Source organism: Hyperolius riggenbachi, chromosome 3, assembly GCF_040937935.1.
Source record: "Hyperolius riggenbachi isolate aHypRig1 chromosome 3, aHypRig1.pri, whole genome shotgun sequence".
NCBI classification, from domain to species: domain Eukaryota; kingdom Metazoa; phylum Chordata; class Amphibia; order Anura; family Hyperoliidae; genus Hyperolius; species Hyperolius riggenbachi.
The window spans coordinates 6,177,847-6,194,525 of record NC_090648.1 but is presented as its reverse complement, the minus strand read 5'-3'; the positions used below and the strand labels follow the sequence as shown (position 1 = coordinate 6,194,525).

General features: G+C 46.9%; 1 protein-coding gene across 1 annotated transcript in view; it reads left to right on the top strand.

Moving 5' to 3' along the window:
* Positions 1-16,679, top strand: part of LOC137560829 (phospholipid scramblase 1-like) — an 84,855-nt gene that overhangs the window by 30,437 nt on the left and 37,739 nt on the right. The window contains exon 4 of the mRNA XM_068271965.1: positions 11,188-11,230. Within this exon, the coding sequence (XP_068128066.1) occupies positions 11,188-11,230 (43 nt within the window). The remainder of the gene's footprint in view (positions 1-11,187; positions 11,231-16,679) is intronic.

The window sequence follows — 16,679 nt, the reverse complement described above, 5'->3', positions numbered from 1 at the left end:
TGAGGGCTCACTGAACAGAACAGGTATGCAGTGGCAGGATCACTGAACAGGTATGCAGTGGGCTGAGGGCTCACTGAACAGAACAGGTATACAGTGGCAGGATCACTGAACAGGTATGCAGTGGCAGGATCACAGTACAGGTATGCAGTGGGCTGAGGGCTCACTGAACAGAACAGGTATGCAGTGGCAGGATCACTGAACAGGTATGCAGTGGCAGGATCACAGTACAGGTATGCAGTGGGCTGAGGGCTCACTGAACAGAACAGGTATGCTGTGGCAGGATCACTGAACAGGTATGCAGTGGCAGGATCACAGTACAGGTATGCAGTGGGCTGAGGGCTCACTGAACAGAACAGGTATGCAGCCAGGAAGAAGTTAAGCCTAACTAATCTTTCCCTATATGAGAGACTGCAGCAGCTCGCCCTACTCTCACTAATGCAGGCACACGAGTGGCCGTAATGGCCGCCGCTGCCTGCCTTATATAAGGGGGGTGGGGCTCCAGGGGCTAGTGTAGCCTCATTGGCTACACTGGGCCTGCTGACTGTGATGTAGAGGGTCAAAGTTGACCCTCAGGTGCATTATGGGGCGAACCGAACTTCTTCCGCAAAACGTTCGCGTGCGGTACCCGCACGCGAACCACCTAAGTTCGCGCGAACCACGTTCGCCGGCGAACCGTTCGGCCCAACTCTGGTCCTGGATGCGAGCATGAGAGGAGGTGATCAGCTTAGAGGCCAGGAGAATTTCTTGGGAGGAGTGAAGGTTGCGGGAGGGACAATATCTTGAGATTAGTGAGGAGATGTATGGAGGAGACAACTCGTGGAGGGCTTTGTATGTTAGAGTCAGGAGTTTGAGCTGGATCCTCTGGGTAATGGGTAACCAGTGGAGAGAATGGCACAGTGGGGCTGCATCAGAAGAGCGTGTGGAAAGGTGAATGATGCGGGCCGCTGCATTTAGAAGGGATTGGAGAGGAGCTAGCCTGTTTTTTGGTAGGCCACAGAGCAGGGTGTTGCAGTAGTCTAGGCGGGAGATGATTAAGGCATGAACAAGCATTTTGGTGGCCTCTTGTGTGAGGAAGGGACGGATACGGAATATATTTTTGAGCTGGAAATAGCAGGTGGTGGTTAATGAGGCAATGTGAGGTTTAAAGGAGAGCTCTGAGTCAAGTATAACCCCCAAGCAGCGGGCCTTAGTGGTTGAGGTTATTGGGGTGTTGTCTACCGTTATGGTTGCAATTGGTGGGGGTGTAGATAGCAATGGTGGAAAAATCACAATTTCCGTTTTAGTCATGTTGAGTTTGAGGAAGCGGGAGGACATGAATGCAGAAACGGCACGTAGACAGTCGGGGACTCTGGATAGTAGTGAGGACAGGTCAGGAGCTGAGAGATAGATTTGGGTGTCATCCGCATAGAGGTGATACTGGAAGCCAAAAGAGTTAATTAGTTGTCCCAGGCCACGGGTGTAGATTGAGAAAAGAAGTGGCCCAAGAACAGAGCCTTGAGGTACACCAACAGACAGTGGGTGTGGAGATGACTTGGTGTTAGAGAAGGAGACAGTGTAAGAGCGTCCAGAGAGATAAGAGGAGATCCAGGAATGTGCTTGTCCCTTGATCCCTAAAGATGACAGTGTCTGCAGAAGCAGAGCATGATCAACCGTGTCAAAGGCAGAGGAAAGGTCCAGGAGTATTAGAATGGAGAACTGGCCTTTGGATTTAGCTACCAGTAGGTCATTAGCAACTTTCGTGAGGGCAGTTTCAGTGGAATGGTGTGTGCGGAATCCAGATTGAAAGGGGTCAAGTAAGGAGTTGGTAGAGAGAAAGGCAGACAATTCTGAGTGGATGTGACGTTCCAGCAGTTTAGAAGCAAAGGGGAGGAGCGAGACAGGACGGTAGTTGGATAGAGAAGTTGGATCAAGAGAGGGTTTTTTGATTAGTGGTGTGATGATAGCTTGTTTGAATAAGGAAGGAAAAGTGCCAGTGGAGATAGACAGGTTGAATAGAGTTGTTAGAGCGGGATTAAAGGAGGAGGAAAGCTGGGGGATTAGATGAGAGGGAATGGGGTCCAGGGCACAGGTAGTGAGATGCGCTTTGGAGATTAGTGAGGAAAGACACTGATCAGTTAGTGTGGTGAAAGATGTTAGAGTGGGAGACTGGTCTTGTGGATCGGGGGGAGGCAGTTAGTGGTGGGTGAGAGTGCAGGCGGACAGAAGGAATTTATAGGTGACGGCTGTGCTGGTAAAAATGGTTGCGCGTTAAAGCTATTACGTATTGCATCAATCTTGCTTGTAAAGTATGATGCAAAGTTGTCGGCTGACAGACATGTGGTAGGGGGAGGAGGTGGGGGACGAAGTAGGGAGTTAAAGGTGTTGAATAATTGTTTTGGGTTGTGAGACTGTGAGGAAATGAGCGAGGAGAAATAAGACTGCTTAGCAGAGGTGAGGGCATCCCTGAGCTCCTGCATAGTTTGTTTATAGTGATTGAAGTCCTCTACAGCAGTGCTTTTTCTCCAGCTCCTTTCTGCCACCCTGGAGCGCCTTTTCATCTGTTTGATTTGATCAGTGAGCCAGGGCTGCCGGTTAGTTTGGCGGGGGCGGGTGGTGGTGAGTGGAACGGCTGAATTCATGGCAGAGGAGACTCCATTAAATAAGTAACTGGATGCTGCCTCAGGGTCAGTGTAGGAAGACAGGGTACTTAGAGGTTGCAAGGCCTCAGTGACTGTGGGTACATGTAAGAGTGATGTGCAGGTACTCTGCAGGGGAATAAGGAGATTCTTCCTCTATTACACATTCTTCATGCACAATCTGAACATGGATCAGGCCCTAGGCAATGTAACTGTGGGTACATGTAAGAGTGATGTGCAGGTACTCTGCAGGGGAATAAGGAGATTATTCCTTTATTACACATTCTTCATGCACAATCTGAACATGGATCAGGCCCTAGGCAATGTAACTGTGGGTACATGTAAGAGTGATGTGCAAGTACTCTGCAGGGGAATGAGGGGATTCTTCCTCTATTACACATTCTTCATGTACAATCTGAACATGGATCAGGCCCTAGGCAATGTAACTGTGGGTACATGTAAGAGTGATGTGCAGGTACTCTGCAGGGGAATGAGGGGATTCTTCCTCTATTACACATTCTTCATGTACAATCTGAACATGGATCAGGTCCTAGGCAATGTAAGTGTGGGTACATGTAAGAGTGATGTGCAGGTACTCTGCAGGGGAATGAGGGGATTCTTCCTCTATTACACATTCTTCATGTACAATCTGAACATGGATCAGGCCCTAGGCAATGTAACTGTGGGTACATGTAAGAGTGATGTGCAGGTACTCTGCAGGGGAATGAGGGGATTCTTCCTCTATTACACATTCTTCATGTACAATCTGAACATGGATCAGGCCCTAGGCAATGTAACTGTGGGTACATGTAAGAGTGATGTGCAGGTACTCTGCAGGGGAATGAGGGGATTCTTCCTCTATTACACATTCTTCATGCACAATCTGAACCAGGTTTATGGGTGATAGACAACACCTCTGTGTTCAATGTGCACAGCATTCTCAGTGGATTCCCTGCAGCTCTGTGGGGAGTGCATATGTAGAGTATAGTACTACTGTGTAACAAAGTAAACCTGAGACAGATGAAATTAAAGTTTTATACATACCTGGGGCTTCCTCCAGCCCCCTTCAGGACAATCAGTCCCTTGTTGTCCTCCTCCACCACATGGATCTTCTGCTATGAGTCCAGGTACTTGAGCCAGTCGGGCGTAGTGCGCATGCACACACTCCGCCGCCAGGAGCATACTACACCTGTGCAGCACTATTGCGCAGGTGCAGAATGTTCCTGGCTGTGGGAGCGGCATGCGGCCGGACAGCGCTGACTGGCTGAATTACCGGGACTCATAGCAGAAGATCCGGGTGGTGGAGGACAGCGAGGGACTGATTAGCCTGAAGGGGGCTGGAGGAAGCCCCAGGTATGTATAAAACTTTACTTTTCATCAGTCTCAGGTACCCTTTAATTTGTAGTCACCAAACCAAATTTTAACAACATATCAAATTATTTGATTTCATCAGCAAAGGGAGTGCATACATTTGCATAAATCAGCATCAATGCAGAAATATTTCCATCTCATTGACCATCTCTATTAGTGACACAGCTACACATCAGGCTTTATTCTTACAGCATAGATGTTATTTAGTATATATAAGAGATTCCTGTGTACACATCATATATACAGTCACAATCAGATGTGTATATCTGACTTTAAAAATACGGGGACTGCTTTATTGAAGCAGCACAAGTAACTAATTTTGATTGGTTTATTTCATTTGTGTGGACTAAGCACAGCTATTACTGTATATATACTGTATATATACATTATTTATGATGAATATTATCTGAGACATAGATTTTTTTTTCATATTTTCTATTTTAATTACAGTTTAAATTCATTAGCAGTCGGAGTCGGTGCATTTTTTTCCCGACTCCGACTCCAGGCACCCAAAATTGCCCCGACTCCGACTCTCCGACTCCGACTCCACAGCCCTGTCCGCAACTCCCACTCCTTAGTCTAATAGTTACCAGGATTGTGAATTTGGTACAAAAATCAACTGACTCCCGACTCTGACTCCCGACTTATGAAATCACCGACTCCAGGTACCCAAAATTGCCCCGACTCAGGCTGAGACTCCACAGCCCTGGGCAGCACACATAGCTCAGTAGTGATGTCATTTCCTGTCTACACAGAGAAGCTTAGAGAGGGAGGCGGGGCTTCTCATTGTGGGGTGGAGCTTGAACAGTTTATGGTTGTTATGTTGAAAGCTGCTTCTTTAGTAGCAAAATAACTTCATGAATGATTAATGAATTGCTTATTTTTTACAATAATAATTATAAATCATTCAGTCAGAGTTTGCTCATTGTAAAATCACTCCTCTCTCCAATTTACATCCTGAAATGTATCACAGGTGGTGACTTCTCAGTCCTGTCAGGTGATCTCTGCAGAATGTTTGTTTCTGAGAGTTCTAAAGCCAGTGTAAAACATACCTGATCTCCCAGAATACTCTGGGGGGTTGTGAAGGGGGGTATGGTAGGGGAAGAATTGCACATATTTAATCAGTCTAGACTGTGATATCACTGTGAGGTGGGGCTTAATATTAATATACAGCAGTATACAGTATATATCTATAGGACGTGTTTCTGATGCCACGATACGTCACTACAGGGCCTCTTTAACTTTCCACTAACGCTGAGCCAGACAAACCCAGTGGCTGCTGATCGATTGGGTGACAGCTGGTTAATTAACCAGCAGCTTCTGGGACTGATGGGCTCAGCACTGGAGCACACTGCCCTCTAGCAGCTGGGAGGTACACTTTACCTGGGTTATATCAGGCCACAGTACGGGCTGTCAGATGGTGAGATCGGTGGTAGCTGTGTGATTTTGTCATTTGTAGGGTCTGCGGGGAGATCTTATCTAATATCGGATTCTATAACCTGGCTACACACAATCCAACATCAACATTTGATTTTCATGATTGTTTTTTTTTTTTCAATTTTCCAATTAAAATGATCGATTGCATAGAAAAAATTAATCTATTGAAGTTCAGGATTTTTTTTTAGGGGGGGGGAGGGGTGACTGTTATTCGTGGACACAGATGTCACTTCCTCCGACCTCATGTCACAGTGCTGTGTACAGTGTGTGGGGGAGGAGATCTGTGAGGTCACCTGTCATGTATATACTGTACTGTATATATACCCAGCATGGGTGGCCACTTCCCCCCCCCCCCACCGTCACCACCAGCCTCCCCCCCTCCCCCCCTCCAACCATTATTGGCTGATATCTTCCACCTCTTATGTAACCGCCAGACCTGCAGCTCTATAAATACAGCACAATAACAGTAATAAATCTGCTAGTAAAGTATTTCCAGCATGCTTCCTGCTCTGCGTAAACAGAGTGACATTCCCCCTCCCCCGCTACTGTCGCCAGGACCCGCCCCTCCCCTGCTGCAAACAGAGTGACATTCCCCCTCCCCCGCTACTGTCGCCAGGCCCCGCCCCTCCCCTGCTGCTGTCACCACCAGCCCCTCCCCGCCGCTGTCACCAGGCCCCGCCCCTCCCCTGCTGCTGTCACCACCTGCCCCTCCCTCGCCGCTGTCACCAGGCTTGTAGTGTTATTTATATCCTAGCTGGGGAAAGACTACGGCCCTCACCCGGGTCATATCAGAATGCAGCGGGGTTCTCTGAAATGTGATTAAAGCAGCAGCTGTGTGATTGCAGAGTCCTGTAAGCACTGCACTGATAACGCTGTACCAAAAAACTTCAGCTGCGCCGTTCACTATAATCAGATGTGACCCAGGCTGTCCTGTAACTGCGGGTGCTGGAACGCAAATCATACAGCTCTCAGCAACCCCCACTATGAACTGGTATGACCCAGTCTGTCCTCTAACCGCAGGTGGTGAAATGAGTAGCAATTTGCACTATGATCTGATATGACCCAGGCTACCCGCTAACTGCAGGTGCTGCAACTGAAATCATACAGCTCTCAGCAACCCCCACTATGAACTGGTATGACCCAGTCTGTCCTCTAACCGCAGGTGGTGAAATGAGTAGCAATTTGCACTATGATCTGATATGACCCAGGCTACCCGCTAACTGCAGGTGCTGCAACTGAAATCATACACCTCTCAGCAGCCCCCACTATGAACTGGAATGACCCAGTCTGTCCTCTAACCGCAGGTGCTGGAACGCGTAGCACCTTGCACTAGGATCTGATGTGACCCATGCTGCCCTCTAACTGTGGGTACTGCAACTGAAATCACACAGCTCTCAGCAACCCCCACTATGAACTGATATGACCCAGTCTGTCCTCACTGCAGGTTCTGCAACGTTGAGCACCTTGCACTATGATCTGGTGTGACCCAGGCTGTTCTTTAACGGCAGACGCTGCAACTGAAATCATACAGCTCTTGTATAAATACAGCTCAGGAGCCCCTCCTATGATCTGATATGACCCAGGCTGGCCTCAAAATACAGATGCTATCAGTACAGGCACATAGTAACAGCTTATACTGTACATACTGGAGGCAGCAGAGATCAGCACACACTGCAGCTAGTTTACTATCAGTACGGGCACATAGTAACAGCTTATACTGTACATACTGGAGGCAGCAAAGATCAGCACACACTGCAGCTAGTTTACTATCAGTCCAGGCAAATAGTAACAGCTTATACTGTACATACTGGAGGCAGCAGAGATCAGCACACACTGCAGCTAGTTTACTATCAGTACAGGCTCAGAGTAACAGCTTATACTGTACATACTGGAGGCAGCAGAGATCAGCACACACTGCAGCTAGTTTACTATCAGTCCAGGCACAGAGTAACAGCTTATACTGTACATACTGGGGATAGCAGAGATCAGCACACACTGCAGCTAGTTTACTATCAGTCCAGGCACAGAGTAACAGCTTATACTGTACATACTGGAGGCAGCAGAGATCAGCATACACCGCAACTAGTTTACTATCAGTACAGGCACAGAGTAACAGCTTATACTATACATACTGGAGGCAGCAGGGATCAGCACACACTACAGCTACATTACTATCAGTCCAGGCACAGAGTAACAGCTTATACTGTACATACTGGAGGTAGCAGAGATCAGCACACACTGCAGCTAGTTTACTATCAGTACAGGCACAGAGTAACAGCTTATACTGTACATACTGGAGGCAGCAGGGATCAGCACACACTACAGCTACATTACTATCAGTCCAGGCACAGAGTAACAGCTTATACTGTACATACTGGAGGTAGCAGAGATCAGCACACACTGCAGCTAGTTTACTATCAGTACAGGCACAGAGTAACAGCTTATACTGTACATACTGGAGGCAGCAGGGATCAGCACACACTACAGCTACATTACTATCAGTCCAGGCACAGAGTAACAGCTTATACTGTACATACTGGAGGCAGCAGAGATCAGCACACACTGCAGCTAGTTTACTATCAGTACAGGCACATAGTAACAGCTTATACTGTACATACTGGAGGCAGCAGAGATCAGCACACAGTGCAGCTAGTTTACTATCAGTACAGGCACAGAGTGACAGCTTATACTGTACATACTGGAGGCAGCAGAGATCAGCACACAGTGCAGCTAGTTTACTATCAGTACGGGCACAGAGTAACAGCTTGTACTGTGCATACTGGAGGTAGCAGAGATCAGCACACACTGCAGCTAGTTTACTATCAGTACAGGCACAGAGTAACAGCTTATACTGTACATACTGGAGGCGGCAGAGATCAGCACACACTGCAGCTAGTTTACTATCAGTACAGGCTCAGAGTAACAGCTTATACTGTACATACTGGAGGCAGCAGAGATCAGCACACACTGCAGCTAGTTTACTATCAGTACAGGCACAGAGTGACAGCTTATACTGTACATACTGGAGGCAGCAGAGATCAGCACACAGTGCAGCTAGTTTACTATCAGTACAGGCACAGAGTAACAGCTTGTACTGTGCATACTGGAGGTAGCAGAGATCAGCACACACTGCAGCTAGTTTACCATCAGTACAGGCACAGAGTAACAGCTTATACTGTGCATACTGGAGGTAGCAGAGATCAGCACACACTGCAGCTAGTTTACTATCAGCACAGGCACAGAGTAACAGCTTATACTGTACATACTGGAGGCGGCAGAGATCAGCACACACTGCAGCTAGTTTACTATCAGTACAGGCTCAGAGTAACAGCTTATACTGTACATACTGGAGGCAGCAGAGATCAGCACACACTGCAGCTAGTTTACTATCAGTACAGCCACAGAGTAACAGCTTATTCTGTACATACTGGAGGTAGCAGAGATCAGCTCACACTGCAGCTAGTTTACTATCAGTACAGGCTCAGAGTAACAGCTTATACTGTACATACTGGAGGCAGCAGAGATCAGCACACTCTGCAGCTGGTTTACTATCAGTACAGGCACAGAGTAACAGCTTATACGTCACATACTGGAGGCAGCAGAGAACAGCACACTCTGCAGCTAGTTTACTATCAGTACAGGCACAGAGTAACAGCTTATACTGTACATACTGGAGGCAGCAGAGATCAGCACACACTGCAGCTAGTTTACTATCAGTACAGGCACAGAGTAACAGCTTATACTGTACATACTGAAGGCAGCAGAGATCAGCACACCCTGCAGCTAGTTTACTATCAGTACAGGTGCAGAGTAACAGCTTATACTGTACATACTGGAGGCAGCAGAGATCAGCACACACTGCAGCTAGTTTACTATCAGTACAGGCACAGAGTAACAGCTTATACTGTACATACTGGAGGCAGCAGAGATCAGCACACACTGCAGCTAGTTTACTATCAGTACAGGCACAGAGTAACAGCTTATACTGTACATACTGGAGGCAGCAGAGATCAGCACACCCTGCAGCTAGTTTACTATCAGTAATCAGTACGGGCACACAGTAACAGCTTATACTGTATGTACTGTATGCATAGGGTCTGAGGTCAGACACACGCTAGTGGCGTGTACGGAGAGATGCCCAGTGGTTATGGACACCGCGCGGAGGCTGCTACAGGACAGGTAACGTATAAATGCACACACCGGGAACATTTATACATTGGGGGCAGCGGCGGGGGTTTCGTTGTCTTGTCGCTCGTTCCGGAAATCACCGCCGTACTGCCACATAACCGACCAACCAACTTCGGCCCGACATCTTGCGGCCTGCACGATCGACCATGCAACCAATTTTCATCCCGACATTGGTCGCTTTGTCAGTTGGGCATTCACTTGGCAGCACCAATTTTCATCCAATTCAATTATAATAATCGAATTGGATGGTCGATAGGCCAAGTCGCCTGACGTACGGCCAGCTTAACAGCTTATGCTGTACATACTGCTGGTAATATACCAGTGTCTTACACACGGTACACACTGCTGCTAGTTTACTATCAGTACCGGCACAGAGTAACAGCTTATACTGTACATACTGCTGGTAATATACCAGTGTCTTACACACTGTACACACTGCTGCTAGTTTACTATCAGTACGGGCACAGAGTAACAGCTTGTGCTGTACATACTGCTGGTAATATACCAGTGTCTTACACACTGTACACACTGCTGCTAGTTTACTATCAGTACCAGCACAGAGTAACAGCTTATGCTGTACATACCGCTGGTAATATACCAGTGTCTTACACACTGTACACACTGCTGCTAGTTTACTATCAGTATAGGCACATAGTAACAACTTATGCTGTACATACTGCTGGTAATATACCGGTGTCTTAAAATTATGGGTAAAATCACTCATACATATAAATCTATGTTGCTCGGTTTTGCATTTATCCTGTGTTCACACATACATGTAACACACAGTGCAGCTGGTTCCCTGTGTAGAGGTGTTACAGGATGTGGAATGTGCCGCCTAAGTGTGAAACTAGCAGGAAGTTGTATTAACCAAACATAAGCGAGAATGGTGGGATCAGGATGAGGCCTTTATCAGATAAATAGAGTAAACCTTCTGCTAATCAGCCTTCTTCACACTGTATTCCTGTACGCTGACACAATACATTAAACACACTAATACCTTTATACATTATACTACTGAATCTATAGAAAAATATTGACCCTATGCAAGACAACCTGCAAGACCCTCAGCATCTGCCTAGGTTGCCTAATGGCCAAGCCCCATCTCCTGCAGAGCAGCTCAGTCGTGCATAGATGTAGTATATTGCTCTGCTGAGCCTGCACTGAAGTCTACACATTGCTTCCCTATGGATTGTGGGAGAAAACAAGATGTGGGCTGCACAGAAGTTTTCTTTTGTCATTCCACAGAGCTTTCCTCCCAACTCCACAGAGGTTTCCTCCCAACTCCACAGAGGTTTCCTCCCAACTCCACAGAGGTTTTCTTCTGACCCCACAGAGGTTTTCTCCTAATTTCACAGAGGTTTCCGCCCAACCCCACAGAGGTTTACTATAGACTGCACAGACATTTTCTCTTGACTCTACAGTAGTCAGTACAAAAATCATCATAAAATTTAACTCCTCAGTTTATGAAACCTTTGACTCCATGTACCCAAAATTGCTCCGACTCCTTGACACAGCCCTGGACGCCATAGAGGTTTCCTCCTGACTCTCACCTGTCTTCTCTTTTCTCTTACAGATAGACCAAATCCTCATCCACCAGAAGACCGAGCTCCTCGAAGGTGAGTGTTTGTGTATACAGTGTATGTGTGTGTCTGTGTACCGTGTGTCTGTGTACAGTGTGTGTGTGTGTACAGTGTGTGTGTGTGTGTGTGTGTGTGTCTGTGTACAGTGTGTCTGTGTACAGTGTGTCTGTGTACAATGTGTGTGTGTACAGTATGTGTGTGTACAGTATGTGTGTGTACCGTGTGTGTGTGTGTGTATGTACCGTGTGTGTGTACCGTGTGTGTGTGTGTGTGTGTGTATTCAGTGTGTGTGTGTGTGTGTATGTACCGTGTGTGTGTACCGTGTGTGTGTGTATTCAGTGTGTGTGTGTGTATGTATGTACCGTGTGTGTGTACCGTGTGTGTGTGTGTATTCAGTGTGCGTGTGTGTGTACCGTTTGTGTGTGTAGTGTGTGTGTGTGTGTATGTACCGTGTGTGTGTACCGTGTGTGTGTGTGTAGTGTGTGTGTGTAGTGTGTGTGTGTGTGTGTATGTACCGTGTGTGTGTACCGTGTGTGTGTGTGTGTGTAGTGTGTGTGTGTGTGTGTGTATGTACCGTGTGTGTGTACCGTGTGTGTGTGGTATGTATAGTGTGTGTATGTGTGTGTGTGTATACAGAGTGTGTGTGGTGTGTAGACAGAGTAGGTGTGTGGTGTGTATACAGTGTGTGTGTGTGTGTGTGGTGTGTGTATACAGTGTGTGTTGGTGTGTATACAGTGAGTGTGTGTGTGTGTACAGCGTATGTGTGTTTGTACAGCGTATGTGTGTGTGTACAGTGTGTGTGTGTGTGTACCGCGTGTGTGTGTGTGTACCGCGTGTGTGTGTTCACTGTGTGTGTGTGTACATTGTGTGTGTGTGTGTGTGTGTACCGTATGTGTGTGTGTGTGTGTACAGTGTATGTGTGTGTGTGTGTGTGGGGGGGGGTAATGAATTTTAATAACAATATTTCATAGGTGATGATGGATTATCAGTATCTCTGACTTGTATGAAAATATCATGCACATTGCCTGCAGCCTGGAAGGGAGGCAGCTGTAGCTCTGTAGGCAGTGTGTGTGTTTTGCCCCCTTTGCATTAGATTGGCATGGAGTGACTGACACATGATTGGCCGTGGCATGTCTGCCGGTGACATTACACTAGAGTTAGACCCGGTACACACTAGATCCGGTCGCAGAACGCAATCTGTGGTCCGGGCTCTGTTTTTTTCACAAACCGCAACGCAAACGGATCCGTGTTGCCCTTTTGCAGCATAAGTTTCCAGTCCGTTTGCGTTTAAAAAACCGTATACCCGGGGGGGGGGGGGCACCAAGCTGGAGGGGGTAGCAGCTAGGAAGGAGGGGCAGTGGGCACAGCAGCGGGGAGGGCGCCCCCCCCTCCCCCTCACCTGGGTCCCCCGTCCTCTCACTCCCCCTCCAGCTATTTGCGCTCTATGTAATGTAATGAGCAGCGAGTGGGGAAGAGATTACCTTCCTTGCGTTCCACCGCTCGCCGTGTGACTTCCTGCAGACGTCCTGCGCACGCACCTTGCCAAACCGATGCTCCAGTCCACCGCCGCGGCTCAGTTTAGTTTTCGGCGTAAGAGTCTGACGTAGGCCACTGCGCCTTCGCGGCCCTGGCTGTGCGCGTCCTCATTTGTGCGCCTGTTGCCTGGACCTCATACAGCGCCTGCGCAGGACCCTCCCGGCGACGTGAACATGAAGGAGGGGGGCGCACACAGCCAGTGTCACGCAGGTGAGTCCTGTGACAGGCTCAGTCACCGAAAACTAAACTGAGCCGCAGCGGTGGACTGGAGGATCGGTTTGTACCGGCGCGGCGCAGGATGTCTGCAGAGAGCTGGTGCCAAAAGCTGATAAATACACCGCAAGAGCACTGCCTGCGACCGTCCTCAGGTTTCTGCTGTTTACGCCGATTTTTCTGCGCGATTTCGGGACACAGCTGTGAGAAGGAAGCCTCAGGGCTGTTTAGGAGTTTTTGGTAATCTAGAAGTTGTGCAGAGAATGGAGGACAAAGATCACCAAGTACGTTCTCTGTGCACAGAGCTCCCTCTGCTGGTGGAAGAGAGCAAATGCTGCATGGTGCATTCTCTGTGCACAGAGCTCCCTCTGCTGGAGGAAGAGAGCAAATGCTGCATGGTGCATTCTCTGTGCACAGAGCTCCCTCTGCTGGAGGAAGAGAGCAAATGCTGCATGGTGCATTCTCTGTGCACAGAGCTCCCTCTGCTGGAGGAAGAGAGCAAATGCTGCATGGTGCATTCTCTGTGCACAGAGCTCCCTCTGCTGGAGGAAGAGAGCAAATGCTACATGCTGTGAAGAGCACAAATGCTTGAGGCTGGGCGCACACTTGTCAGTGCGTGAAAGGTCGCGTTTTCTGCCTTGAGCATTTTTTATGCATTTTAAGTGTGTTTCCTGTGCATTTGCTATTTGCATTTTAACGCGTCTGCAGTTTGTATATAGAAAACGCCTATGCGTTTTGTATGCACTTTGTATGCGTTTTTTATATGAGTTTTATGCAAATCACTAGTAAGTCAACAGGAAGCGGAAATACACCATAAAAAAAAAAATTCATATAAAAACGCACTTAAACGCAATACCTCTGCGTCACTATTGACTTGCATTATGTGCGTTTTAGATGTTTTTGAAAAATATGCAACAAAACCATTAAATATAAATACAAATATAAAAAAAAAAACGCTTACAAAATGCATATGCGTTTTTTATATGTTTTTTTTTTTTTTTTTTTTTTTTGCGGTCCATTGACTTAGGATTAGGAGATAGGTTAGGATTTAGTTAGTGTTAGGCCCCTCCCATGGAGGATAGACTTCTTCGCAGTGGGAGGGACGAGTACTTAATAGGTTGCATGCAAGCTGTTACAGGAAACCAACATCCTCCTCCAGTGGTAGACAAGTCATGTGTATGCTCGGTGTGTATTCGACCCCACAAGTGGGGCTTGCACTCTTTTGCAGGTAGGCACTAGTCTGTTTTTAAGTAGCGCTGCTCATTTCCTTGCTATATTTTAAGTGTGTTTCCTGTGCATTTGCTATTTGCATTTTAACGCGTCTGCAGTTTGTATATAGAAAACGCCTATGCGTTTTGTATGCACTTTGTATGCGTTTTTTATATGAGTTTTATGCAAATTACTAGTAAGTCAACAGGAAGCGGAAATACACCATAAAAAAAAAATTCATATAAAAACGCACTTAAACGCAATACCTCTGCGTCACTATTGACTTGCATTATGTGCGTTTTAGAGGTTTTTGAAAAATATGCAGCAAAACCATTAAATATAGATACAAATATAAAAAAAAAAAAACGCTTACAAAATGCATATGCGTTTTTTATATGCTTTTTTTTTTTTTTTGCGGCCCATTGACTAACATTATACGCATAAACGCATTTTTCGCAACGCTAGCGTCTTGCTTAGTGTGTTCCCAGCCTCATGCTTCGGACAATATCACAAATCCTCAATCTACAGGACAGAAACGACAAGGAACAATAACAATCTGCTGTGTGTGGGGTGACCTGATGGGTTCGGCTATAAAGGAGGACAGAAATGACCAGATACATTCTCCATCTCCATGGTTACCATGCGTGACAGTTTATTACGTCCTGACTCAGAACGCAGATATTCCATCTTGTGACAACCAGAAAACTGGCAGTTCCTCTTTTCTGTTTTCAACTTTTTTGTTTTCTTTTAAATGTGGCATACAAAAAAAAGTGTTGCTACTTTTTAATTTATTTTAAGTATTTATACAGTGCCAACATCTTCCGCAGCGCTGTACAGAGTATATTGTCTTGTCACTAACTGTCCCTCAGAGGAGCTCACAATCTAGTCCCTACCATAGCCTTATGTCTATGTATGTATCATGTGTAGGTATCATAGTCTAGGGCAATATAGGGGGAAGCCAATTAACTTATCTGTATGTTTTTGGGATGTGGGAGGAAACCGGAGTACCCAGAGGAAACCCACACAGACACGGGGAGAACATACAAACTCCTTGCAGATGTTGACCTGGCTGGGATTTGAACTGGGGACCCAGCGCTGCAAGGCAAGAGCGCTAACCACTACACCACAGTGCTGCCCCAATCATCTGCTGACTGCTGTCCGTTGCGCTGGTAGGAGGAGCTAGAACATGAAGCAGCGTTGCCACGCCCTGATAATTATTGATAATGTAATGTCTGGGGGATGAGCAGAGAATGGCTGAGGGCTGATCAGTCTCTATATATATGTTGTTAGTCACAACCAGTCAGCTCTGTATGTGGTTCTGTGAAAGGAAGGAGTTTTAGCAAAGTTTTTGAATGGCCGGCGGATGGAGGAAACCATGTGAATAAAGAGGACATGTCCTGCTCTCGGAGTACATCTGGTCACCCTCGCTGTAGGGCAGTGGGCAGGTCCCGTGTTCCGCCCATCACAGACCACTAGAAATGTCGCAGTCCCAGCAGCGTCGCCATCATGGCGGATTCACTGAAGTCACTAAAGCTCCTCTTGGAGTGGTAGGAGTAGATATCATCAATAGGATACCAGTAATATCAGCTCGCATGAAAATTTAATGCAAATCACACTTAGCTTTGGATTTGAGCCAATCAGAATGGACAGGAAGTGCAGTATGTACAGTTTGCATAGAATCTGATTGTTCTCTCTATATAGGGGAAATGTTTTTTTATTTTCTTAGTGTGTGTGTGAGATCTCTCTCTCTCTGTGTGTGTGTGTGTGTGTGTATCTGCAGTGTGTGTGTATCTGCAGTGTGTAGTGTGTATACATGTGCCTTGTGTGTGTGTGTGTGTGTGTGTGTGTGTGTGTGTGTGTGTGTGTGTGTGTATCTGCAGTGTGTGTGTATGTGCAGTGTGTAGTGTGTATACATGTGCCTTGTGTGTGTGTGTGTATGTGCAGTGTGTAGTGTGTAGTGTGTATACATGTGCCTTGTGTGTGTGTGTGTGTGTGTGTGTGTATCTGCAGTGTGTGTGTATGTGCAGTGTGTAGTGTGTATACATGTGCCTTGTGTGCGTGTGTGTGTGTGTGTATCTGCAGTGTGTGTGTGTGTGTGTGTGTGTGTGTGTGTGTGTGTGTGTATGTATCTGCTGTGTGTGTGTGTGTATCTGCAGTGTGTGTGTATGTGCAGTGTGTAGTGTGTATACATGTGCCTTGTGTGTGTGTGTGTGTGTGTGTGTGTGTGTGAGTGTGTGTATCTGCAGTGTGTGTGTATGTGCAGTGTGTAGTGTGTATACATGTGCCTTGTGTGTGTGTGTGTATGTGCAGTGTGTAGTGTGTATACATGTGCCTTGTGTGTGTGTGTGTGTGTGTGTGTATCTGCAGTGTGTGTGTATGTGCAGTGTGTAGTGTGTATACATGTGCCTTGTGTGCGTGTGTGTGTGTGTATCTGCAGTGTGTGTGTGTGTGTGTGTGTGTGTGTGTGTGTGTGTGTGTGTGTGTATGTATCTGCTGTGTGTGTGTGTGTGTGTGTGTGTATGTTTGT